Consider the following 25,578-nt stretch of genomic DNA (forward strand, 5'->3'; position numbering starts at 1 on the left):
ACAAACGTAATGTCCAGTAGGGCCACACGTTATATGTTCACGGCAATGAAGGAGGCATTGAATATTTCTGACACTACAAGTACCACAAAAAAGGGTATTATGTGGGGTGTGAAAAAACTACCAGTAGTTTTTCCTGAATCAGATGAATTAAATGAGGTGTGTGATAAAGCGTGGTTTCCCCCCGATAAACTGCTGATTTCTAATTATTGGCACTATACCCTTTCCCGCCAGAGGTTAGGGCGCGTTGGGAAACACCCCCTAGGGTAGATAAGGCGCTCACACGCTTATCAAAACAAGTGGCGTTACCGTCTCCCGATACGGCCGCCCTTAAGGAACCAGCTGATAGAAGGCTGGAAAATATCCTAAAAGGTATATACACACATACTGGTGTTATACTGCGACCAGCAATCGCCTCAGCCTGGATGTGCAGTGCTGGAGTGGCTTGGTCGGATTCCCTGACTGAAAATATTGATACCCTGGATAGGGACAGTATATTATTAACTATAGAGCATTTAAAGGATGCATTACTATATATGCGAGATGCACAGAGGGATATTTGCACCCTGGCATCTAGAGTGAGTGCGATGTCCATTTCTGCCAGAAGAGCGTTATGGACGCGACAGTGGTCAGGTGATGCGGATTCCAAACGACATATGGAAGTATTGCCGTATAAAGGGGAGGAGTTATTTGGGGTCGGTCTATCGGACCTGGTGGCCACAGCAACGGCTGGAAAATCCACCTTTTTACCCCAGGTCACCTCTCAGCAGAAAAAGACACCGTCTTTTCAAACTCAGTCCTTTCGTTCCCATAAGGGCAAGCGGGCAAAAGGCCACTCATTTCTGCCCCGGGGCAGAGGAAGGGGAAAAAGACTGCACCAGGCAGCCTCTTCCCAGGAGCAGAAGCCCTCCCCCGCTTCTGCCAAGTCTTCAGCATGACGCTGGGGCCTTACAAGCGGACTCAGGCACGGTGGGGGGCCGTCTCAAGAATTTCAGCGCGCAGTGGGCTCACTCGCAAGTGGACCCCTGGATCCTGCAGGTAGTATCACAGGGGTACAAATTGGAATTCGAGACGTCTCCCCCTCGCCGGTTCCTGAAGTCTGCTCTACCAACGTCTCCCTCCGACAGGGAGGCGGTAGTGGAAGCTATTCACAAGCTGTATTCCCAGCAGGTGATAATCAAGGTACCCCTCCTACAACAGGAAAAGGGGTATTATTCCACGCTGTTTGTGGTACCGAAGCCGGACGGCTCGGTGAGACCAATTTTAAATCTAAAATCCTTGAACACTTACATAAAAAGGTTCAAATTCAAGATGGAGTCACTCAGAGCAGTGATAGCGAACCTGGAAGAAGGGGACTATATGGTGTCTCTGGACATCAAAGATGCTTATCTCCATGTCCCAATCTACCCTTCTCACCAAGGGTACCTCAGGTTTGTGGTACAAAACGGTCATTATCAGTTTCAGACGCTGCCGTTTGGATTGTCCACGGCACCACGGGTCTTGACCAAGGTAATGGCCGAAATGATGATTCTTCTTCGAAGAAAAGGCGTCTTAATTATCCCTTACTTGGACGATCTCCTGATAAGGGCAAGGTCCAGGGAACAGTTAGAGGTCGGAGTAGCACTATCTCAGGTAGTGCTACGTCAGCACGGGTGGATCCTAAATATCCCAAAATCACAGCTGATTCCAACAACACGTCTACTGTTCCTAGGGATGATTCTGGACACAGTCCAGAAAAAGGTGTTTCTCCCGGAGGAGAAGGCCAGGGAGTTATCCGAGCTAGTCAGGAAACTCCTAAAACCAGGCCAAGTGTCAGTGCATCAATGCACGAGAGTCCTGGGAAAAATGGTGGCTTCTTACGAAGCGATTCCATTCGGAAGATTCAATGCAAGAACTTTTCAGTGGGATCTGCTGGACAAATGGTCCGGATCGCATCTTCAGATGCATCAGCGGATAACCCTATCTCCAAGGACAAGGGTGTCTCTCCTGTGGTGGTTACAGAGTGCTCATCTTCTAGAGGGCCGCAGATTCGGCATTCAGGATTGGATGCTGGTGACCACCGATGCCAGCCTGAGAGGCTGGGGAGCAGTCACACAGGGAAGAAATTTCCAGGGCTTGTGGTCAAGCATGGAAACGTCTCTTCACATAAATATCCTGGAACTAAGGGCCATTTACAATGCCCTAAGTCAAGCAAGGCCTCTGCTTCAGGGTCAGTCGGTATTGATCCAATCGGACAGCATCACGGCAGTCGCCCACGTCAACAGACAGGGCGGCACAAGAAGCAGGAGGGCAATGGCAGAAGCTGCAAGGATTCTTCGCTGGGCGGAAAATCATGTGGTGGCACTGTCAGCAGTGTTCATTCCGGGAGTGGACAACTGGGAAGCAGACTTCCTCAGCAGACACGACCTCCACCCGGGGGAGTGGGGACTTCACCCAGAAGTCTTTCAAGTGATTGTAAACCGTTGGGAAAAACCAAAGGTGGACATGATGGCGTCCCGTCTCAACAAAAAACTGGACAGATATTGCGCCAGGTCAAGGGACCCTCAGGCAATAGCGGTGGACGCTCTGGTAACACCGTGGGTGTACCAGTCGGTGTATGTGTTCCCTCCTCTGCCTCTCATTCCAAAAGTACTGAGAATCATAAGAAGGAGAGGAGTGAAGACTATACTCGTGGCTCCGGATTGGCCAAGAAGAACTTGGTACCCGGAACTGCAAGAGATGCTCACGGAGGACCCGTGGCCTCTACCTCTAAGAAAGGACCTGCTCCAGCAGGGTCCTGGTCTGTTCCAAGACTTACCGCGGCTGCGTTTGACGGCATGGCGGTTGAACGCCGGATCCTGATGGAAAAAGGCATTCCAGATGAAGTCATCCCTACGCTGATCAAAGCCAGGAAGGATGTAACTGCGAAACATTATCACCGCATTTGGCGAAAATATGTTTCCTGGTGTGAGGCTAAGAAGGCCCCCACAGAGGAATTTCAACTGGGTCGTTTCCTGCATTTCCTGCAAGCAGGACTGTCTATGGGCCTAAAATTAGGATCCATTAAGGTTCAAATTTCGGCCCTGTCGATCTTCTTCCAGAAAGAACTGGCTTCATTGCCTGAAGTTCAGACGTTTGTCAAGGGGGTACTGCATATACAACCTCCTTTTGTGCCACCAGTGGCACCTTGGGATCTCAATGTAGTTTTAGGGTTCCTAAAATCACATTGGTTTGAACCACTCACCACTGTGGAATTAAAATATCTCACATGGAAGGTGGTCATGCTGTTAGCTCTGGCGTCAGCCAGGCGTGTCTCAGAAATGGCGGCTTTGTCATATAAAAGCCCTTACCTAATTTTTCATTCAGACAGGGCAGAATTGAGGACTCGTCCTCAATTTCTCCCTAAGGTGGTTTCAGCGTTTCACATAAACCAACCTATTGTGGTGCCTGCGGCTACTAGGGACTTGGAGGACTCCAAGTTGTTGGACGTAGTCAGGGACCTGAAAATATGTTTCCAGGACGGCTGGAGTCAGAAAATCTGACTCGCTGTTTATCCTGTATGCACACAACAAGCTGGGTGCTCCTGCTTCTAAGCAGACGATTGCTCGTTGGATTTGTAGTACAATTCAGCTTGCACATTCTGTGGCAGGACTGCCACAGCCAAAATCTGTTAAAGCCCATTCCACAAGAAAAGTGGGCTCATCTTGGGCGGCTGCCCGAGGGGTCTCGGCTTTACAACTTTGCCGAGCAGCTACTTGGTCAGGGGCAAACACGTTTGCAAAATTTTACAAATTCGATACCCTGGCTGAGGAGGACCTGGAGTTCTCTCATTCGGTGCTGCAGAGTCATCCGCACTCTCCCGCCCGTTTGGGAGCTTTGGTATAATCCCCATGGTCCTTACGGAAGTCCCAGCATCCACTAGGACGTCAGAGAAAATAAGAATTTACTTACCGATAATTCTATTTCTCATAGTCCGTAGTGAATGCTGGGCGCCCATCCCAAGTGCGGATTGTCTGCAATACTTGTATATAGTTATTGTTACAAAAAAAATCGGGTTGTTTATTGTTGTGAGCCATCTTTTCAGAGGCTCCTACGTTTATCATACTGTTAACTGGGTTCAGATCACAGGTTGTACAGTGTGATTGGTGTGGCTGGTATGAGTCTTACCCGGGATTCAAAATCCTTCCTTATTATGTACGCTCGTCCGGGCACAGTATCCTAACTGAGGCTTGGAGGAGGGTCATAGGGGGAGGAGCCAGTGCACACCAGCTAGTCTAAAGCTTTTACTTTTTGTGCCCAGTCTCCTGCGGAGCCGCTATTCCCCATGGTCCTTACGGAAGTCCCAGCATCCACTACGGACTATGAGAAATAGAATTATCGGTAAGTAAATTCTTATTTTAATTACCTACCGGTAAATCCTTTTCTCGTAGTCCGTAGAGGATGCTGGGCGCCCGCCCTGTGCTTTGTTTCTTCCTGCACTGTTACTTGGTTAAGTATTGTTAGTTCAGCGGTTGCTGTTCCTGGTTTAAAGTTTGTTTAGCTTGGCGTCTCCTCGGGCACAGTTTCCTAGACTGAGTCTGGTAGGAGGGGCATAGAGGGAGGAGCCAGCCTACACTATCACGTTCTTAAAGTGCCCATGGCTCCTAGTGGACCCATCTATACCCCATGGTACTAATGTGGACCCCAGTATCCTCTACGGAATACGAGAAAAGGATTTACCGGTAGGTAATTAAATTCCTATTTTTTTCTGTGGTCTAAAATTGATAGTGCTTTGATGTTCAATTCTCTTGTAGTCTATTTGAAAATGTGCTATCTCAGCGGTTTTGCAGCAGCTCTGTCCTTAGTAAATCGGCACATTGCAAAACCGGCACAAACTGCCAGGGTTTGCAATCCACCATTTACTACATTTTGCCCAGGGTCTTAATACATTACACTTCAATGCCTCTAACCTAGTGCTTACTATTAACATAAATGTAGATGTTGATTATGACTAAAGCTAATGTTGTGGTATTTTCACAAGTTGCATTTGACAAAAAATAAAGAAATTGTGTATTACTTGGAATTATGTGCCCTCGGCTATAACATGTTAAGAATATGCAAAGTTGCCTAGGAATTCTGTGGACTATAAGAAAGCGCCACATGTAATTGGGCACATTTGTGAGATAATATATTCAAAGCACATTTATGAGAAAATATATTCTGTCTCGTTTTTAACATCTTTGTACATTGTTTATTAATAGCTGATCATATGGTAAAAGTGATGAGAACAATTATATGTACATTTTCCTCCTATTAATGGAATGTTATAAAGCCCACCAAATGCTGAGGATGGAAGCATGGCGGAATCAATATTATCCTACATCAGATGGATAAAATAACTGTAACATGCTGGTAATCCTAACTACCCCCTCATTTAATATAGATGACAAAGTCGGGGTACTTTTCTGTAAAATACACTGCTCAAAAAAATAAAGGGAACACTTAAACAACATAATGTAACTCCAAGTCAATCACACTTCTTTGAAATCAAACTGTCCACTTAGGAAGCAACACTGATTGACAATCAATTTCACATGCTGTTGTGCAAATGTAATAGACAACAGGTGGAAATTATAGGCAATTAGCAAGACACCCCCAATAAAGGAGTTGTTCTGCAGGTGGTGACCACAGACCACTTCTCAGCTCCTATGCTTTCTGGCTGATGTTTTGATCACTTTTGAAAGCTGGCGGTGCTTTCACTCTAGTGGTAGCATGAGACAGAGTCTACAACCCACACAAGTGACTCAGGTAGTGCAGCTCATCCATGATGGCACATCAATGCGAGCTGTGGCAAGAAGGTTTGCTGTGTCTGTCAGCGTAGTGTCCAGAGCATGGAGGCGCCAGTACATCAGGAGACGTGGAGGAGGGCGTAAGAGGGCAACAACCCAGCAGCATGACCGCTACCTCTGCCTTTGTGCCCTGCAAACTGACCTCCAGCAAGCCACAAATGTGCATGTGTCTACTCAAACGATCAGAAACAGACTCCATGAGGGTGGATATGAGGGCGCGACGTCCACAGGTGGGGGTTGTGCTTACAGCCCAACACTGTGCAGGACGTTTGGCATTTGCCAGAGAACACCAAGATTGGCAAATTCGCCACTGGCACCCTGTGCTCTTCACAGATGAAAGCAGGTTCTCACTGAGCACATGTGACAGATGTGACAGAGTCTGGAGACGCCAAGGAGAACGTTCTGCTGTCTGCAACATCCTCCAGCATGACCGGTTTGGCAGTGGGTCAGTAATGGTGTGGGGTGGCATTTCTTTGGGGAGCCGCACAGCCCTCCATGTGCTCACCAGAGGTAGCCTGACTGCCATTAGGTACCGAGATGAGATCCTCAGACCCCTTGTGAGACCATATGCTGGTGCGGTTGTCCCTGGGTTCCTCCTAATGCAAGACAATGCTAGACCTCATGTGGCTGGAGTGTGTCAGCAGTTCCTGCAAGACGAAGGCATTGATACTATGGACTGGCCCGCCCGTTCCCCAGACCTGAATCCAATTGAGCACATCTTGGACATCATGTCTCGCTCCATCCACCAACGCCACGTTGCACCACAGACTGTCCAGGAGTTGGCGGATGCTTTAGTCCAGGTCTGGGAGGAGATCCCTCAGGAGACCATCCGCCACTTCATCGGGAGCATGCCCAGGCATTGTAGGGAGGTCATACAGGCACGTGGAGGCCACACACACTACTGAGCCTCATTTTGACTTGTTTTAAGGACATTACATCAAAGTTGGATCAGCCTGTAGTGTGTTTCTCTAACGTCCTAAGTGGATGCTGGGGACTCTGTAAGGACCATGGGGATTAGCGGCTCCGCAGGAGACTGGGCACAACTAAAGAAAGCTTTTGGACTACCTGGTGTGCACTGGCTCCTCCCACTAAGACCCTCCTCCAGATCTCAGTTAGATTCTTGTGCCCGGCCGAGCTGGATGCACACTAGGGGCTCTCCTGAGCACCTAGAAAGAAAGTATATTTAGGTTTTTTATTTTCAGTGAGATCTGCTGGCAACAGACTCACTGCAGCGAGGGACTAAGGGGAGAAGAAGCGAACCTACCTAACAGGTGGTAGTTTGGGCTTCTTAGGCTACTGGACACCATTAGCTCCAGAGGGATCGACAGCAGGACCCGACCTTGGTGTTCGTTCCCGGAGCCGCGCCGCCGTCCCCCTTACAGAGCCAGAAGCACGAAGAAGGTCCGGAAAATCGGCGGCAGAAGACTTCAGTCTTCACCAAGGTAGCGCACTGCACTGCAGCTGTGCGCCATTGCTCCTCATGTACACCTCACACTTCGGTCACTGATGGGTGCAGGGCGCTGGGGGGGGGTGCCCTGAGGGCAATAAATAACACCTTGGCTGGCAAAATATACATCATATATAGTCCCAGAGGCTATATAGATGTAAAATTACCCCTGCCAGTATCACAGAAAAAGCGGGAGAAAGTCCGCCGAAAAGGGGGCGGGGCTTCTCCCTCAGCACACTGGCGCCATTTTCTCTTCACAGTGCAGCTGGAAGACAGCTCCCCAGGCTCTCCCCTGTAGTTTTCAGGCTCAAAGGGTTAAAAAGAGAGGGGGGATTGAACGTGTTCACCGTATCGGTCCGGATCGACAATCTACCAAAGATAGACCTAGACCGGTTATCATGAAGTTTTTAAATTACGCTGATAAGGTCCGCCTGCTTGATGCTTATAGAAAACGTTCCACTCTCAGGTACCAAGAGTCCAAGATCCTACTTTTTCAGGACTTCTCATATATGGTGGCTGCAAAGAGACGAGAGTTTTCCCCGATATGCAAACGCATGTTCGAGATGGAGCTCCGGTTTGCTCTACTTTATCCGGCTAAGCTGAGGGTCACATACTCAGGAAAATCCTATTTCTTTGATACTCCGCAAGCTGCAAAGAACTTTGTGGACTCATTGGCTTCTTCACGTCCATCTAGGATGGATGATGCGGATTGACACTACAGAATTTCATCTTGTGGACATCTTTAAATTCATTGAACATTCAGGTTATGGATGACGGTTTATAGTTTGGAATGTTTTTGGTTTCTTGCAGGCTGTTTAATGCTTAGCTATGCTGTGATATTTCAAGGGTGTTGCTGGAGTCTTACAAGGACCAAACTTCTTGTTGAAAATCTCATATCTAGGTGTACCTTTACCTATTTCTTCTTTGGCTCGCTCGCCCTCTTTTTCTTATTCTCTTTCTGCATCTCACTGATTTCCCTTCTTTTCTTTTTTTTCTTCTTTTTCTTGTTCTTATCCTATTTTCTCAGCTTTTAAAATGCTCTAGTACTAAATGTCCGTCTAGTTCGAAATCCGTATTGTCACACGAGTATGATTGTGTCCTGCAATGTTCTGCAGGGCTGCTGCTCAGTCGGACATATTACTGGGTTCTTATAAGGTTAAAATGGTTTATGATTGTTGAAAATTTAATTGTGGTTAACACACATGATTTTTTCCTACTACATGTGATATGTTTACATTTCCCCCCATTGGGCCGGTATTCACCTCCCCCTTGTCCGCTCGCTGGGACGGGGAAAGGATTTTCCAAAGGAAGTTTATACTGTTATGACTTGGCCTAGGGTGGGTATTGGTTAAATGACAGCGACTGTAAATCCTTCTAAAACGATAAAAACGGCCCTTAAATTAGTAACATGGAATGTGGAGGGCTTAAATTCCCCTATAAAGAGGAAGAAGATTCTGACCCACCTAAAACGTTTACGACCGGATATAGTTTTATTACAAGAGACACACTGGAAGATTTCTGATCCCAATGTGGTAAGAGATACATGGATAGGAGATTTCAAAACAGCATCCTATACATCAAAACAAAGAGGGGTTATGATTATTTTTAGCAAATTTCTTGTTTATAATATTAGTGACAGCTTGGTAGACCCTGAGGGAAGGTATCTATTTTTAAAACTGACTATACATGGTATATCTTACACGATTGCTAATATTTATGCTCCCACGGGACCTAATGCCCTCTTTTTCACGGATATTTATACAAAGTTGCAGGACTGGGCAGAAGATGCTATTATTCTGGGTGGGGACTTTAACTGTGTTCAATTGACAGGACTGGACAGATCCACAGCTGCCACTACCCATGGCTCAGCTGCTCCCCTATCGCTTTCGTTGCTGACTAATACGATGGGATTGTGTGATCCCTGGAGGTGCCAACATCCAGATTCTCGTGAGTATACGTTTTACTCACACCCTCATCATTCCTCGTCCAGATTAGATTATTGGCTGATCACGGATACTCTTTTGCAACAGGTAGTACACTCCCAGATAGATCCAATTCTCCTTTCTGACCATGCTCCGGTGTGGTTCACTATAAAGTTAAACACTCCAATACCACGTTCTTATAATTGGAAGTTTCCATCTTATATGGAAAAATCTTCAGATTTCCGCCTACATCTTGAACAGTCATTTCTAAATTATAAAACTGATAATATGGAACATATCGGGGACATCAACCTATTTTGGTCCGCCTCGAAGCCGGTAATACGGGGTCAAATCATGGAGTATGTCTCCAGGAGACGCAAGGCACTGAATAATCAATTAAATGATCTTAGTCAAAATTTAACTAGAACTTATGATATACTCTCTTCACATTATTCACTTGAAAACCGCCAGGCTTATCTTACTGCTAAACAACAATACGATGCCCTATGCACTGAGCGGGCAAGCTTTTCTCATGATATTCGTAGAAACAAGTTTTTTAGAACTGGCAATAAATCGGGTAGGTTGTTGGCAAATTTGGTTCGGTCGTACTCTGCTCCTTCACGCATCACTCAACTGTCAACTGATCTCACCTCTAACGTTTTGGATACTCCTGCTATCTCGGAGGAATTCTTACGTTACTACCAAATTTTGTATAAATCTCCTCCTGATCATCCAATGGAGGGCCAGAGATTTTTGGATAAGGCAGGACTTCCGGTGTTGACGGAGGAAGAGAGAGAATCTCTGACGACGCCAATTCAGGAACCTGAAATATTATCTCTAATCAAATTGTTTAAAAAGGGGAAGTCCCCTGGGCCGGATGGTTTTGGAGCGGAGTATTACCGAATGCTGGCTCCTCACTTAATGCCTTATATGCTAGCTCTTTTTAATTCTATATTACAAGGGAATTCAGCCCCGACCGGGTTTGATGAGGCTAGAATAGTGGTCTTTCCGAAACCGGGAAAAGATCCCAAGTATGTCCAATCTTATAGGCCGATCTCCTTACTAAACCAGGACTTGAAATTATTTACCAAATTACTAGCGTTTAGACTTCAGCCCATTTTACAGCGAATTTTACACCCAGCTCAAAATGGGTTTGTTAGAAACAGAACTTCAGTACATAATATCCGTACTTTAATGGCAGCGATACATAGCTCGAGACAATCAAAGTCTCACAAAGCCCTTATAGTCAGTTGTGATGCAGACAAGGCATTTGACCGTGTCTCCTGGGCTCATATATTGCGAGTCCTACATGCCCAACATTTTGGTACTAAGTTTATTGATGTTTTTAAAACAGTATATGCCACTCCACAAGCGTATATCACGATCAATGGATTAAACACAAAATCGTTTCAGTTATATAGGGGTACAAGACAGGGGTGCCCCCTCTCCCCCTTGTTATTTAATCTGGCTTTAGACCCGCTCATACGCACGTTCATAAGTGATGTATCTTGGAAAGGTATCGAAGTGGGCTCTCGCACTATAAAGGTCTCCGCTTTTGCGGATGATCTTCTACTATATTTCAGTGACCCCATGACATCCTTTCCCTCACTATTGACCGCACTAGAGAATTTTTACTTAATATCAGGATTTTTAATTAATTTTGACAAGACTGAGGCACTGGCACTGGGTGGAGACGCGAGGGTGGGGTGGGATGATGCGTTCCCATTTAAATGGGCGCATAACTACATAACATATCTTGGTATACGTGTATCATCTGATCCCTCGGAATTATACTCTTTAAACTTTTCTTGTTATATTAATAGGATGATCGAGGACTTTACGAGATGGCAACATCTGCCAATTTCTTACTTGGGTAGGTGTCACTTGTATAAAATGGTGTCTTTTCCTCGCCTACTTTACCCGATACAGATGCTTCCGTTTTTGCTATTAAAAAAAGATATACATACACTAAATAAAGCCATTACTAAATTTATATGGGCGAATAAGCGTCCTCGTATAGCGCTGTTCAAATTAAAACAACCACCCTCACTTGGAGGAGTTAATCTCCCCTGCCCGGAAGATTACTCCTTAGCAGCTAATTATAGATGCGCCCTAGATTGGATAGGTAACGGAGACAATTTTGTTAACAAGGCTCTGGAACAAGCTTTGTATCCCAGTTATGATTTGTTACAGATACTACATTTTCCGAATTCCTCTATATTACAGGATATAAAATCAATTCCATTATTATATGCTCCTTACAAGGCGTGGCAGCAAATTAGAAAACGTTCTAAACTCACTCTGACTCATTCCTTGTTCCAGCCTTTATTTGGGAACCCGGCTTTTCAGGGAGGGGATGCGGGCAGGATTGTACGTGGTTGGCACCTCCAGGGACTCCGTTCATTGTTTCAATTTTTAAATGATGACTGTTCGGCGGTATTATCGCTGTCCCAATTACAAACTAGATACCCGACTTTGAAATTTCCCTTTTTTGCATATTTTCAGATGCGTAGTTTTGCTACACACATTATGACGCACCTACAGCCCATTGATCGTACTTTTCTACTGGATGGCATTGTACGACGACGTTTAGACTCCCCCCATTCTACATCTTTAATATACTCTTACACCAGACGGAAGATTGACTATACTAAACTTACTGCGGGCATAGCTAAATGGAAGGATGTCTTTCCGGGAGTGGATTTGCACACTATTATTAAATGGTCTAATTTGCTTAATAAACAATTGGTATCTTCCTCTTATGCAGAGATGCATTTAAAAATTTTACATAGAGCTTACTATACCCCTAGGCTGCGATTCCTTACAGGGGCAGCAGACAATTCTCAATGTTTCAAATGCAAGTCCCCCGATGCTGATGATATACACTGTTTATGGTCTTGCCCAATTATACAATCATTCTGGGAACTAATACAGGTGTACATCGGGGTTAACTTGGGTATACCATTTACAATGACAATGGCATGGGCCCTTTGGAATTATGTAGAACCTTACACTCCTGCTTTATCCAAGGGTACAAGACTGCTTCTGGCTCGCATTGCAGCAGCAGCAAAGAAAACAATACTATCTCAGTGGATACAAAAAGATCATATTCCTGTGTCTCTTGTGTTACCACGGTTAATATTTCTATTCCAAATGGATTGGACAGAATGTTCTCTAGATGTTGAATCTCGTGCTCCTAAGTTTTTTGCAATATGGCTGCCTTTTTTGATCACATTACCTGTGAACACCAAAGAAAGTATACGTAAAGTGGTACGGTTAACGACGTGGTATAATATGGCAACCCTCACCGATGGGTCGCCACCGTTTTGAGCTTCTTTAGATAGGTCTTTTGCCGTTGGACTTTTAACACCTCACTTATAAATATATTCATACATATGTATAATTGACTAATTTTGATGTACTGTATTTCATGATCATTAGGGTTTATACTATTTTTTGTTTCGCAATTTCCCACATTTAACATATCACAATAATATACGGACAGTGGATTTCTATGTTCGCCTTTATTGATACGTATTAATACTGTTACATGTGTGTTACTTTTCTTCTCTTCAATAAACACAATTTAAAAAAAAGAGGGGGGGGGCACTAAATTTAGGCGCAATATATGTATACAAGCAGCTATTTGGGGAAAAATCACTCAGTTATAGTGTGAATCCCTGCATTATATAGCGCTCTGGTGTGTGCTGGCATACTCTCTCTCGGTCTCCCCAAAGGACTTTGTGGGGTCCTGTCCTCAGTCAGAGCATTCCCTGTGTGTGTGCGGTGTGTCTGTACGGCTGTGTCGACATGTTGGATGAGGAAGGTTACGTGGAGGCAGAGCAGAGGCCGATAAATGGGATGTCGCCCCCTGTGGGGCCGACACCAGAGTGGATGGATAGGTGGAAGGTATTAACCGACAGTGTCAACTCCTTACATAAAAGGCTGGATGACGTAACAGCTGTGGGACAGCCGGCTTCTCAGCCCGCGTCTGCCCAAGCGTCTCAAAGGCCATCAGGGGCTCAAACAACGCCCGTTACCTCAGATGGCAGACACAGATGTCGACACGGAGTCTGACTCCAGTGTCGACGAGGTTGAGACATATACACAATCCACTAGGAACATCCGTTACATGATCTCTGCAATGAAAAATGTGTTACGCATGTTCTGACATGAACCCAAGTACCACATAAAAGGGGTTTTATTTTTGGGGAGAAAAAACAGCCACTGTTTTGTTCCCCCATCAGATGAATGAATGAAGTGTGTAAAGAAGCGTGGTTTCCCCCGATAAGAAACTGGTAATTTCTAAAAAGTTACTGATGGCGTACCCTTTCCCGCCAGAGGATAGGTCACGTTGGGAGATATCCCTTAGGGTGGATAAGGCGCTCACACGTTTGTCAAAAGGTGGCACTGCCGTCTTAGGATACGACCACCTTGAAGGAACCTGCTGATAAAAAGCAGGAGGCGATCCTGAAGTCTGTATTTACACACTCAGGTTATATACTGAAACCTGCAATTGCCTCAGCATAAATAGTGCTGCTGCATCGTGGTCTGACACCCTGTCAGATAATATTAATACGCTAAGACAGGGATAATATTTTGCTAACATTGAGCATATTTAAGACGTTGTCTTATATATAAAGGATGCACAGAGGGATATTTGCCGGCTGGCATCCAGAATTAATGCAATGTCCATTCTGCCAGGAGGGTAGTAGAAACCCGGCAGTGGACAGGTGATGCTGCATTTAAAAGGCACATGGAGATTCTGCCTTATAAGGGTGAGGAATTGTTTGGGGATGGTCTCTGGGACCTCGTATCCACAGCAACAGCTGGGAAGAAAAATTTTTATCTCAGGTTTCCTCACAAAAGCCTAAAGAAAGCACCGTATTTTCAGGTACAGTCCTTTTCGGCTTCAGAAAAGCAAGCGGGTCAAAGGCGCTTCCTTTCTGCACAGAGACAAGGGAAGAAGGAAAAAGCTGCACCAGTCAGCCAGTTCCAGGATCAAATATCTTCCCTCGCTTCCTCTGAGTCCACCGCATGACGCTGGGGCTCCACAGGTGGAGACAGGTGCGGTGGGGGCGCGTCTCGGGAACTGCAGGGATCAGTGGGCTTGCCCACAGGTGGATCCCTAGGTTCTGCAAGTAGTATCACAGGGATACAGGCTGGAGTTCGAGACGACTCCCCCTCACATCAGCCTTGCCTGCTGCCCTCGGAGAAAGGTAGTACTGGCAGCAATTCACAAGCTGTACTTCCGGCAGGTGAAATCAAGGTACCCCTCCTTCAACAAGGCCGGGGTTACTATTCCAAAATGTTGTGGTACCGAAACCAGACGGTTCGGTGAGACCCATTCTAAAATTGAAATCCTTGAACACTTACATACGAAGGTTCAAGTTCAAAATGGAATCGCTCAGGGCGATTATTGTAAGCCTGGAAAATTTCAGGGTATCACTGGACATCAAGGATACTTACCTGCATGTCCCTATTTACCCTCGTCACCAGGTGTACCTCAAAATTGTGGTACAGGATTGTCATTACCAATTCCAGACGTTGCCGTTGGTCTGTCCCCGGCACCGAGGGTATTTACCAAGGTAATGGCCGAAGTACTTATCCCGTACTTGGACGATCTCCTTATAAAGGCGAGGTCCAGGGAGCAGTTGTTCGTCAGAGTAGCACTATCTCGGGAAGTGCTACAACAGCACGGCTGGATTCTGAATATTCCAAAGTCACAGCTGGTTCCTACGACGCGTCTACTGTTCCTGGGTATGGTTCTGGACACAAAACAAGAAAAAAGTGTTTCTCCCGGAGGAGAAGTCCAAGGAGTTGTCGTCTCTAGACAGAGACCTCCTAATACAAATACAGGTGTCGGTGCATCAATGCACGCGAGCCCTGGGAAAGATGGTAGCTTCTTACGAAGAAATTCCATTCGCCAGGTCCCACGCAAGGATCTTCCAGTGGGATCTGTTGGACAAGTGGTCCGGGTCGCATCTTCAGATGCATGGGCGGATAACCCTGTCTCCAAGGGCCAGGGTGTCGCTGTTGTGGTGGCTGCAGAGTGCTCATCTTATAGAGGGCCGCAGATTCGGCATACAGGACTGGGTCCTGGTGACCACGGATGCCAGCCTTCGAGGCTGGGGGGCAGTCACACAGGGAAGAAACTTCCAAGGCCTATGGAAAAGTCAGGAGACTTCCCTACACATAAATGTTCTGGAACTATGGGCCATTTACAATGCCCTAAGTCAGGCTAGACCCCTGCTTCAACACCGGCCGGTGCTGATCCAGTCAGACAACATCACGGCGGTCGCTCATGTAAACCGACAGGGCGGCACAAGAAGCAGGATGGCGATGGCAGAAGCCACAAGGATTCTCCGATGGGTGGAAAATCATGTGTTAGCACTGTCAGCAGTGTTCATTCCCGGAGTGGACAACTGAGAAGCAGACTTTCTCAGCAGACACGACCTCCACCCGAGAGAGTAGGGACTTCATCCAGAAGTCTTCCAAATGATTGTACACTGTGGGGAAAGGCCACAGGTGGACAGGATGGCGTCCCGCCTCAACAAAAAGCTACAAAGATATTGCGCCAGGTCAAGGGACCCTCAGGCGATAGCTGTGGACGCTCTGGTAACACCGTGGGTGTACCAGTCGGTGTATGTGTTCCCTTCTCTGCCTCTCATACCCAGGGTAATGAGAATAATAAGAAGGAGAGGAGTAAGAACTATACTCATTGTTCCGGGTGGCCAAGAAGAGCTTGGTACCCAGAACTCCAAGAAATGATCTCAGAGGACCCATGGCCTCTGCCGCTCAGACAGGACCTGCTGCAGCAGGGGGCCTGTCTGTTCCAAGACGTACCGCGGCTGCGTTTGACGGCATGGCGGTTGAACGCCGGATCCTGAAGGAAAAGGGCATTCCGGAGGAAGTTATCCCTACGCTATTTAAAGCTAGGAAAGAAGTGAACGCAAACCATTATCACCGCATATGGCGGAAATATGTTGCGTGCTGTGAGGCCAGTAAGGCCCCAAAGGAGGAATTTCAGCTAGGTCGCTTTCTGCACTTCCTACAAGTCAGAGGTGACTATGGGCCTAAAATTGGGTTCCATTAAGGTCCAGATTTCGGCTCTATCGATTTTCTTCCAAAATAGAACTGGCTTCACTGCCTGAAGTTCAGACTTTTGTTAAGGGAGTGCTGCATAGTCAACCCCCGTTTGTGCCTCCAGTGGCACTGGGGGATCTCAACGTAGTGTTGGATTTCCTGAAGTCGCATTGAGTTGAGCCACTTAAATCCGTGGAGATACAAACCTCACGTGGAAAGTAGTCATGCTGTGGGCCGTGGCGTCGGCCAGGCGTGTATCAGAATTGGCGGCTTTGTCATACAAATGCCCTTATCTGTATTTTATATGGATAAGGCGGAATTGAGGAATCGTTCCCAATTCCTTCCTAAGGTGGTATCAGTTTTTCATGTGAACCAACCTATTGTGGTGCCTGTGGCTACTTGGGACTTGGAGGATTCCAAGTTTTCTGGGCGTAGTCAGGGCCCTGAAAAGTATATGTTTCCAGGACGGCTGGAGTCAGGAAAACTGACTCGCTATTTATCCTGTATGCACCCAACAAGCTGGGTGCTCCTGCTTCTAAGCAGACTATTGCTCGCTGGATCTGTAGCACGATTCAACTTGCACATTCTGCGGCTGGACTGCCGCACCCTAAATCTGTGAAAGCCCATTCCACGAGCAAAGTGGGCTCTTCTTGGGCGGCTGCCCGAGGGGTCTCGGCTTTACAAATTTCCCGAGCTGTTACTTGGTCGGGTTAAAACACTCTTGCAAGAGTCTACAAGTTTGATACCCTGGCTGAGGAGGACCTAGAGTTTGCTCATTCGGTGCTGCAGAGTCATCCGCACTCTCCCGCCCGTTTGGGAGCTTTGGTATAATCCCCATGGTCCTTACGGAGTCCCCAGCATCCACTTAGGACGTTAGAGAAAATAAGACTTTACTCACCGGTAAATCTATTTCTCGTAGTCCGTAGTGGATGCTGGGCGCCCATCCCAAGTGCGGATTGTCTGCAATACCTGTATATAGTTATTGCCTAACTAAAGGGATATTGTTGAGCCATCTGTTGAGAGGCTCAGTTGTTATCATACTGTTAACTGGGTATAGTATCACGAGTTATACGGTGTGATTGGTGTGGCTGGTATGAGTCTTACCCGGGATTCAAAATCCTTCCTTATTGTGTCAGCTCTTCCGGGCACAGTATCCTAACTGCGGTCTGGAGTAGGGTCTTAGTGGGAGGAGCCAGTGCACACCAGGTAGTCCTAAAGCTTTCTTTAGTTGTGCCCAGTCTCCTGCGGAGCCGCTAATCCCCATGGTCCTTACGGAGTCCCCAGCATCCACTACGGACTACGAGAAATAGATTTACCGGTGAGTAAAATCTTATTTTTTCCACTTTAATTTTGAGTGTGACTCCAAATCCAGACCTCCATGGGTTAATAAATTTGATTTCCATTGATAATTTTTGTGTGATTTTGTTGTCAGCACATTCAACTATGTAAAGAACAAAGTATTTAATAAGAATATTTCATTCATTCAGATCTAGGATGTGTTATTTTAGTGTTCCCTTTATTTTTTTGAGCAGGGTAATTCTAGGCCAGTCCTTCCTACTGATGATGGGGTGAGGGCATTACTGTTAAAGTTTAGGTTGGTTGTGACACTGACAGGAGATCAGTGTTTTTTGTTTTTTCTATAGGCACACCTGTTGCTTTCAGGATTTGCATCCATAAGGCAAGGGAGAACAGTTTGCATATAATATATGTTGCTATAAGTAATGTGCCTTTGTTCATACATGATGCGTTATCATTTTTCTACACTGTGCAGTTGTCCTGTTGACAGAGGTGGATAAACTTACGAAAGATGCCCAGCATGCCTTGAGAAGAACCATGGAGAAGTACATGTCTACTTGTAGGATCATTTTGTGTTGTAATTCTACATCTAAAGTCATTTCTCCAATACGGAGCAGGTGCTTGGCAGTGCGTGTCCCAGCTCCCAGCATTGAGGAGGTAAGAGTACGGTCTGATCTGTCATAACAAGCAAATATCGGAAGCAACTATTATGTTGTGCCATCTTTTCATTCAGGAACCAGTGTGCTTACTGAAACACTTCGCTTTCAGCTACAATACCTAAGCCTAGGTACACACTATACAATTATTTGGCAGATAATCTGCCAGATTTAGCTGGTTGGAATGAAAATTTGGTAATGGATAAAAGCAAAGGTCGATTGCAAAAGAAAAACTGCAAAATGGACAAAATCAGTTGTTCATCCAAGTTGGTTTAATTTGTGTTAGTGTTGTGTTTTAGTTTTCCAGTGTTTAGGAGCAAATTTTCGATTGTCATTTGCTCTCATCCATTACCAGATTTCATTCCAACCAGCCAGATCAGCCAGATAATTGTATAGTGTGTACCCAGCTTTACTCTTACATCTGTCAAAATATAGCTCAGTCATTACATCGATGTTTGAATAACTTCTCTGTATTATAGAACTCTAATAATCCATTTCTTTGCAGATCTGCACTGTCCTATTTAGTGTGTGCAGGAAAGAAGGTCTTTCTTTACCACAGGAGCTCGCACGTAGGATTGCCGAAAAATCTGGAAGGAACCTTCGAAAAGCACTTCTCATGTGTGAGGCGTGCCGTGTTCAACAGTACGTAAATGTACAGGGGTCATGAGGACCCCAAACAGTGCATGTTATCCATGCCGCCTGTGGGTCTTTAACTTGTAGATACTGGAGTGTCTTCCAGTATTCCATTTTATTAAAACTGAAGTTACGCTTGCCTAGCTGTAAGTTTAAAATCTTTATAATAAAGAAATATACAGTGCTGATTCGTCTTGAAAGAGTGGGTCATACGAAACATACTTTTGTGATGTTACCTTAAAAAATCCTTTCATCCTTTTTGTTTTAATTTTGACTTGTTTTTACGGAATCCAGGTATCCATTCAGCTCTGATCAAGACTTGCCAGAGACAGACTGGGAGGTTTATGTGAAAGAGACTGCCAACGCCATTGTCAGTCAGCAAACGCCACAGAGGTTAGAACGTTGTGTGCTCATGAGAATTCTATTCTTCTTAATGCCATTCTGCATACTTCTACAGAATATCAGATGTTAAACATATGTTGTGTCAGATGAAAATAATACGAATTCAGATATTGCCTCTGCAGTGTGTGTGCAGTATATTTTGTGTTCTGAAAGCAGCAGTTTTCTTTTGGCTGAGTAAAGGGTAGATGAGGTAGAAGTACAGGCACACAGACGTATTCCTCCTGGCTTTTGCTATGCTAATAATATATATGTGGGTGTGTGTTTGTGGCAGTCTCTCCCTCCATCCCATCCCTCCCCTTCACTCCCTGTCTGTTACCCTCTTTCACTCAGCAAAAAGAAAACAATTGGTTTCAGGACACAAATCTGGCCGTTACGTTCGTGAATGTGGTGACGGACGGCATATCTGTGACTGACACTTAACAGATAGGTGTGTTTGCACTTTGTTGTCCTAGTTCTATGCTGCTGACTGTGGTGACGCTGCAGACCAGTAGCCTATGTAAATATACTGCTCGGATTTTGAAGCCTTTGAGAAAGCTGCACACACTTATGTTTAATATTTCCTTAATACCTATTTTATCCCAATTATGTTACTTTGTGACACATTTCATGACCTCTGAATTATCCAGCTACCAGCTGATGGCTTAGTCCATGGTTTCCCAGTATTTATAAGGTTGTTGCACAGGAGTGAACAAAATTATTACATAAAAAAAGCGCACTGTATGCTGTACAACACTAAGGGGATGATGTATAAAGCAGTAGACAGAGTGCAGAAGTTGCCCGTGGCAACCAGTCCACTTTGATGGAGCATTTAACAAGTACATTCTGCAAAATGCTAGGTAGATACTGATTGGTTGCCACTTCTCCACACTCTTCATTGCTTAATACATCAACCTGTAAATGTGATATGACACTAATAGAAATAAGAAACCTTTTGTTTCTTAAGGTATCTTGGACAATTACTTATGAATAACTAAAGGTGCATACACATAGTGCGATTTTACCTCCGATATGGACTCTATAGTCCACATCGGAAGTAAATATAGTGCATATCACAACGTGTGTATGCACCTTGCAAAGCCGATGCACGCTCTTGCGGGATCGGCATCGCAAGGAAATATATTGGCTGCAGACAGGTTCGATACAGTCTATATTGGGGGCTCATGTCTCTGGCGACAATATAGTCCGTATCGGCCACCGCACGGGTTGCATCGTGTGTGTACGCAGCATAAGATATGTTTCATATATATATATATATATATATATGTATGTTTGTTTTTCACAGTTTACTATTTGTTTGGTTTTGGCATATAAACAAACATATTGGTAAGCTATTTCCATAGATTAATATTTTGCGTACAGTTGCCGTAGAATTTACGGGGTCTGCTGTCTCACACCTAGGGGCTATACAATTAGCCCCACTTACGTTTCGGCGGATAAAAACGGACGGCTATCACAATTAATGACCGATGGTAATTATCGCGATATCCAATTAGAGGCCATTTTTATTGTTTGAAATTGGATCCACAATCGTGCGATAACACATGGGAACGAGGAGAAGTCCTCGATCCCATGTGTTATCGTGGCTTCGGCAGGACACTTATCTTGGATTATGCCTCGGGGGCCTAACGGCGTTCAGACATATCGCAGGTACACACTGGCTGATGGGGCAGCTATAAATCGGTCGTTCAATAGAACGGCCGATATATTGGACAGTGTGTAGCCAGCTTTAGCTGTACTGGAGTAGTCGAGTAATAGAGAAGCAGGGAACCCGGTTCACATACTGGGACTACTGCTTCTAGCACACATAGGCATTACGTGGTGCAGCTTGGGGTTCATGAGGACATGATCAACGGGATTTGGTGCAAGTAAGTAATAACGTGGTACTAAATGGTTTTATAACGTTTCAAAAATATATACATACGGTACAAACTTTATTATGACACTTCAAACCTCAAAGTACATATATTTGGTATACCTATGCGTATTATATGAAGTATAAAAGGAGTGTATTTAGCAGGGTGAACTCATTTAGTGAATGTTGATACAAGAAAGTGTATTTTAAAAAGTTTGTTTTATCTATATAATACACATGAATATAAAAGGCTATTTATTCGGAAGAAAGGTCTTTTCTGATGCTTTAATTTGCATGAGCTGCAGCTGTATGATAAGTTATGTACAGTTGTGTGTACAAGAACCGCCCCATAGTGGACAGACATTAAAGAAAAATCAGTCTTCAAATGTTGGCGCCAAGCTTTTTGTCATCTTCTAATGTTTTTGCATTTAAAAAACAGAAATTTTATGCAAAACAGCAACGTTCAGTCATTCTCACACTTAGGGGGAAATTCAAATGTTTGAAAAGTAAGTTGGGTGTCTGTTTTTTCCTATCTAATTGTTTTTTCCTGTCTATTAGATAGGAAAAAAAACAGACACCCAACTGACTTTTCAAACATTTGAATTCCCCTCTTAGAGGGAAAAGAGCTATTATTTTACATACTGGATTCTCATTCAGCGTATGACGTTTGCTTGTATAACAAATACACTACTTATCAGTGTTGTTCTAATAGGTTGCTTGAGGTCCGTGGTCGACTTTATGAACTTCTTACTCACTGTATACCTCCTGAAATCATAATGAAGGTAAGGTTACGAATTTCAAGTGAAGATAAATATATTATAATGTGTGTGTGATTTTAAAACGATCTTATACAGATGTGAAATTTATATTTGTAACATGTTTGTTTAAATGAAGAACTAATGTAGGATTTAAAGTGCTTCCATCTCCTACACACAGTGGGCAACCTTTCACATGAATATTTGTTCAGTTGGTTCACTTGAAGTCAGTGACCCAACTGAGGCGTATGTTTGCAGCTCCAGTCCTCAGGTACTCACAGCAGGTCATGCTTTCTGGTTTTCGTTAATTGTGCACAGGTGAGTTGATCTACGTCGCTGGGTCAGTAATTATCCCACCTGTTTCCACAGACAGATATCCTCAAAACATGACCTTTGGAGGGTACTTGAGGCCTGCAGCTTAGAACCACTGCCCTAAAAAGAGGAAAACGTACTAAAGGGGAAAGGTGGTCTGAGCTTGGTAGTAGATTCAGGTTGCATTAACCCTATTGGTACTTAAGGGGGGTACGCACGGTGGATATGTGTGCTGAGCAATTTTAGCACAGGCCGCTCGGCACACATCTCTCCCCCGCTCAGCGTGATGTATGCTGGGGGCGCTGCCCACTTCACACAAGGGTGAAGTGAGCGACCTGACTAGATTGTGGCGGCATGCATGCCAATTTAAAACCAGCCATAGCGACGCACGGGCCACGCATCGCTATCGCTATGGGCATACACACGGAGAGATCCGTGCTTAATTTAATTTAATCAATTTAGTCAAATTGCTTAGAAATTAAGCACGGATCTCTCCGTATGTACCCTCTTTACAGTTTATTGCCAGTGTTTGAAAGTGATATAGAACCCCATAGGCTTTCTTTGTAATCTCAGATCTATATCCTAACAGATGTATTTGTTTTGTGTGTTTACGTTTCAGTCCTTATTATCAGAGCTGCTCAATAACTGTGATGGGCAGTTGAAAGGTGACGTAGCGCAGATGGCTGCTTATTATGAACATCGTCTACAGCTGGGCAGCAAAGCAATCTATCATTTGGAAGCATTTGTGGCAAAGTTTATGGCCATTTATAAGAGATTTATGGAGGATGGACTTGAAGCCATGATGTTCTAATGTTAGGAGACGTTTTTGTTCATTTCTGGTTTCTAAACAGGCTTAGTTTTGTAATTAGAATATATTTGCTCTCTTAAAAATAAAACAAATATTACATATTTCTTGACAAGATGTGTGAGAGGGCCAGGGCTGCTGCAAGTTGGTATTCACCAGAGCACTGTAAGAGGATTTTTTTTTTTTTTTACCCTGAATTTCCCGGAGTGACTCTTGGTATTATCATACCACCTGTAGCCCTGTGAACCTGGTGACTGGCACCTCTTGTAGCCCCGTGAACCTCATGGTGGGCACCTCCTGTAGCCCCGTGAACCTGGTGACGGGCCAGCGGACACTGTTTTGCAGATATACTTGGAACTCTATTTTCCTGAGATGTGGGTTGTGAAAGTCATCAGTTGTCGGTGATATTGTCAAGTAATAAACATTTGTGCAATGAGTTCATTCAATAAATGATATCGCCATTGACAGGCCAGTTCAATCAGTGTGTCTTTACTGTCTGATTGCAATCAATTGAACTGAAACGTCCACTCTGTATTTTTCTCATCCGTCCTAGAGGATGCTGGGGTCCACTTCAGTACCATGGGGTATAGACGGTTCCGCAGGAGCCATGGGCACTTTAAGACTTTTCAAGGGTGTGAACTGGCTTCTCCCTCTATGCCCCTCCTCCAGACCTCCGTTTTAGAAATGTGCCCAGCCCAGGCAGACTGGATGCACGCCAGGGGAGCTCTACTGAGTTTCTCTGAAAAGACTTGTTAGTTTTTTTTATTTTCAGGGAGAACTGCTGGCAACAGTCTCCCTGCTTCGTGGGACTGAGGGGGCAGAAGTAGGAACCAACTTCCTAAAGAGTTTCATGGCTCTGCTTCTGGCTGACAGGACACCATTAGCTCTTGAAGGGAACTGAACGCTAGCCGTGCCTAGATGGTCACTCCCACAGCACGCCGACACCCCCCTTACAGAGCCAGAAGACAGGTGAGTGTTAGAAGACAGATTTTCAATCAAGAAAGTGACTGCTAAAGGTACCGCGCGGCTGGCGGGAGCGCAGCGCGCCGTGTTGCCCACACATACACAGGCACTGCAGGGTGCAGGGGGGGGGGGGGGGCGCGGCGCCCTGGGCAGCATGAAACCTATGGAAACTGGCATAAATAAGGGGCATAAGTTGCTGAGGCACAGTCCTACCCCCGCCAGTATAAAAAACTACCTCCTAAAAGCCCAGGAGAAACACGCCATTGAAGAGTGGAGCTTCCTCCTCAGTCAGCCAGCACACTGCTCAGCGCCATTTTCTCTCTCTCCTCAGGCTGCAGAGGCAACGCTGGTCCTCCACCACTACTGAACAAGTATCAGGGTGCAATACAGGGGGGGCCACAGTGAATTTGGTGCTATATAATTGTGTGATTGGCATTATAAAAGCGCTGCATGTCAGTGGGCATTTGGTGTTCAGACATTGTGTTACTGGCGCTGGGTTGTGAACTGGCAAATCCTATCCGTGTCCCTCTGACAGATTTTACTTTGGGTCTGTCCCCTATAAGTCCCGGAGTGTCTGGTGTGGTTGTGCACCTGTGTGACATGTCTGTGGCAGGCAGCTCTTCCTCTGTGGGAGACATGTTAGATACACAGAGGTGTAATATGACACCAAGAGCCTGACTGGGTGAAAGGTTACATGATAGTGTGAATCGTATCAGTAAGAGGATGGACTAAATCTCGTACAGAAATTGAAAATAATCTGTTGAAGATGTGATTTTTAATAGTTCTGCCTTTCATCCACAGGAACCCCTCTGGGTCACATACAAATTTGCACAAGTAGTACAAACTGATACCGACACGGACTCTGATTCCTGTGTCGACACTAGTGATTCCAGGGGAATAGGTCCTAAGTTAGCAAAAGCATTCAATTAATGATTGTTGCTATAAGGGAGGTGTTAGAAGTTACGAAGTCCCCTCTTTTACCACAAGGAGAGGGTTTACTTTAGTAAAGAAGTAATGTAACTTTCCCTCCACCTCATGAATTGAACAGTATCTTGGAGGGAGTCGGATTTAACCTGAAAAGAAATTTCAGATTCCCAAAAGGAATTTAGGCAGCTTACCTTTTTCCAAAAGGTGGGAGTCACCCCAAATTTTAGACAGGGCCCTGCCATAAAAGTGAAAAGGTGTTTCTCCCTGCACCTGGAATGGCTTCACTTAAGGAGCCGACAGACCGCAAGTGAGTGAGGTGATCTATTGATGTGGCCAATGGGACACTAGTCAGGCCTACCATTGGCTGTGCGTGGGTGAGTAGTGCTATTGAAAAGTGGTCAGAAAACTTTTCATTCGACATTGACACAATAGATGGAGACGAGATACTCCTAACGTTAGGTCATATCAAAGATGCTGCTGCGTACGTACTAGAAGCCATTAAATATATTGGTCTCTTGGGATCAAGAACCGCTACCATGGCAGTATCGGCTCGGAGGGAGTTGTGGATTCGCCAGTGGAATGCTGATGCAGATTGCAAAAGAAATATGGAGGCTCCCCCGTATAAAGGTGAGGCCTTGTTTGGTGATGGGCTGGATGCGTTAGTCTCGGCGGCTACCGCAGGTAAGTCGACATTCTTGCCTTATGCTCCTACCCCGGC

The 25,578-nt window shown here is 45.2% G+C and overlaps 1 protein-coding gene across 1 annotated transcript in view; it reads left to right on the forward strand.

Moving 5' to 3' along the window:
• Window positions 1-23,448, forward strand: part of RFC3 (replication factor C subunit 3) — a 52,352-nt gene extending 28,904 nt beyond the window's left edge. Inside the window, exons 5-9 of the mRNA XM_063951793.1 lie at window positions 18,031-18,212; window positions 18,717-18,853; window positions 19,139-19,237; window positions 21,811-21,880; window positions 22,785-23,448. Coding sequence (XP_063807863.1) covers window positions 18,031-18,212; window positions 18,717-18,853; window positions 19,139-19,237; window positions 21,811-21,880; window positions 22,785-22,976 — 680 coding nt within the window. The 3' untranslated portion in view covers window positions 22,977-23,448. The remainder of the gene's footprint in view (window positions 1-18,030; window positions 18,213-18,716; window positions 18,854-19,138; window positions 19,238-21,810; window positions 21,881-22,784) is intronic.
• The last annotated feature ends 2,130 nt before the right edge of the window (window positions 23,449-25,578 follow it).

The sequence above is a fragment of the Pseudophryne corroboree genome, chromosome 2 (assembly GCF_028390025.1).
Source record: "Pseudophryne corroboree isolate aPseCor3 chromosome 2, aPseCor3.hap2, whole genome shotgun sequence".
Classification (NCBI taxonomy): Eukaryota; Metazoa; Chordata; class Amphibia; order Anura; family Myobatrachidae; genus Pseudophryne; species Pseudophryne corroboree.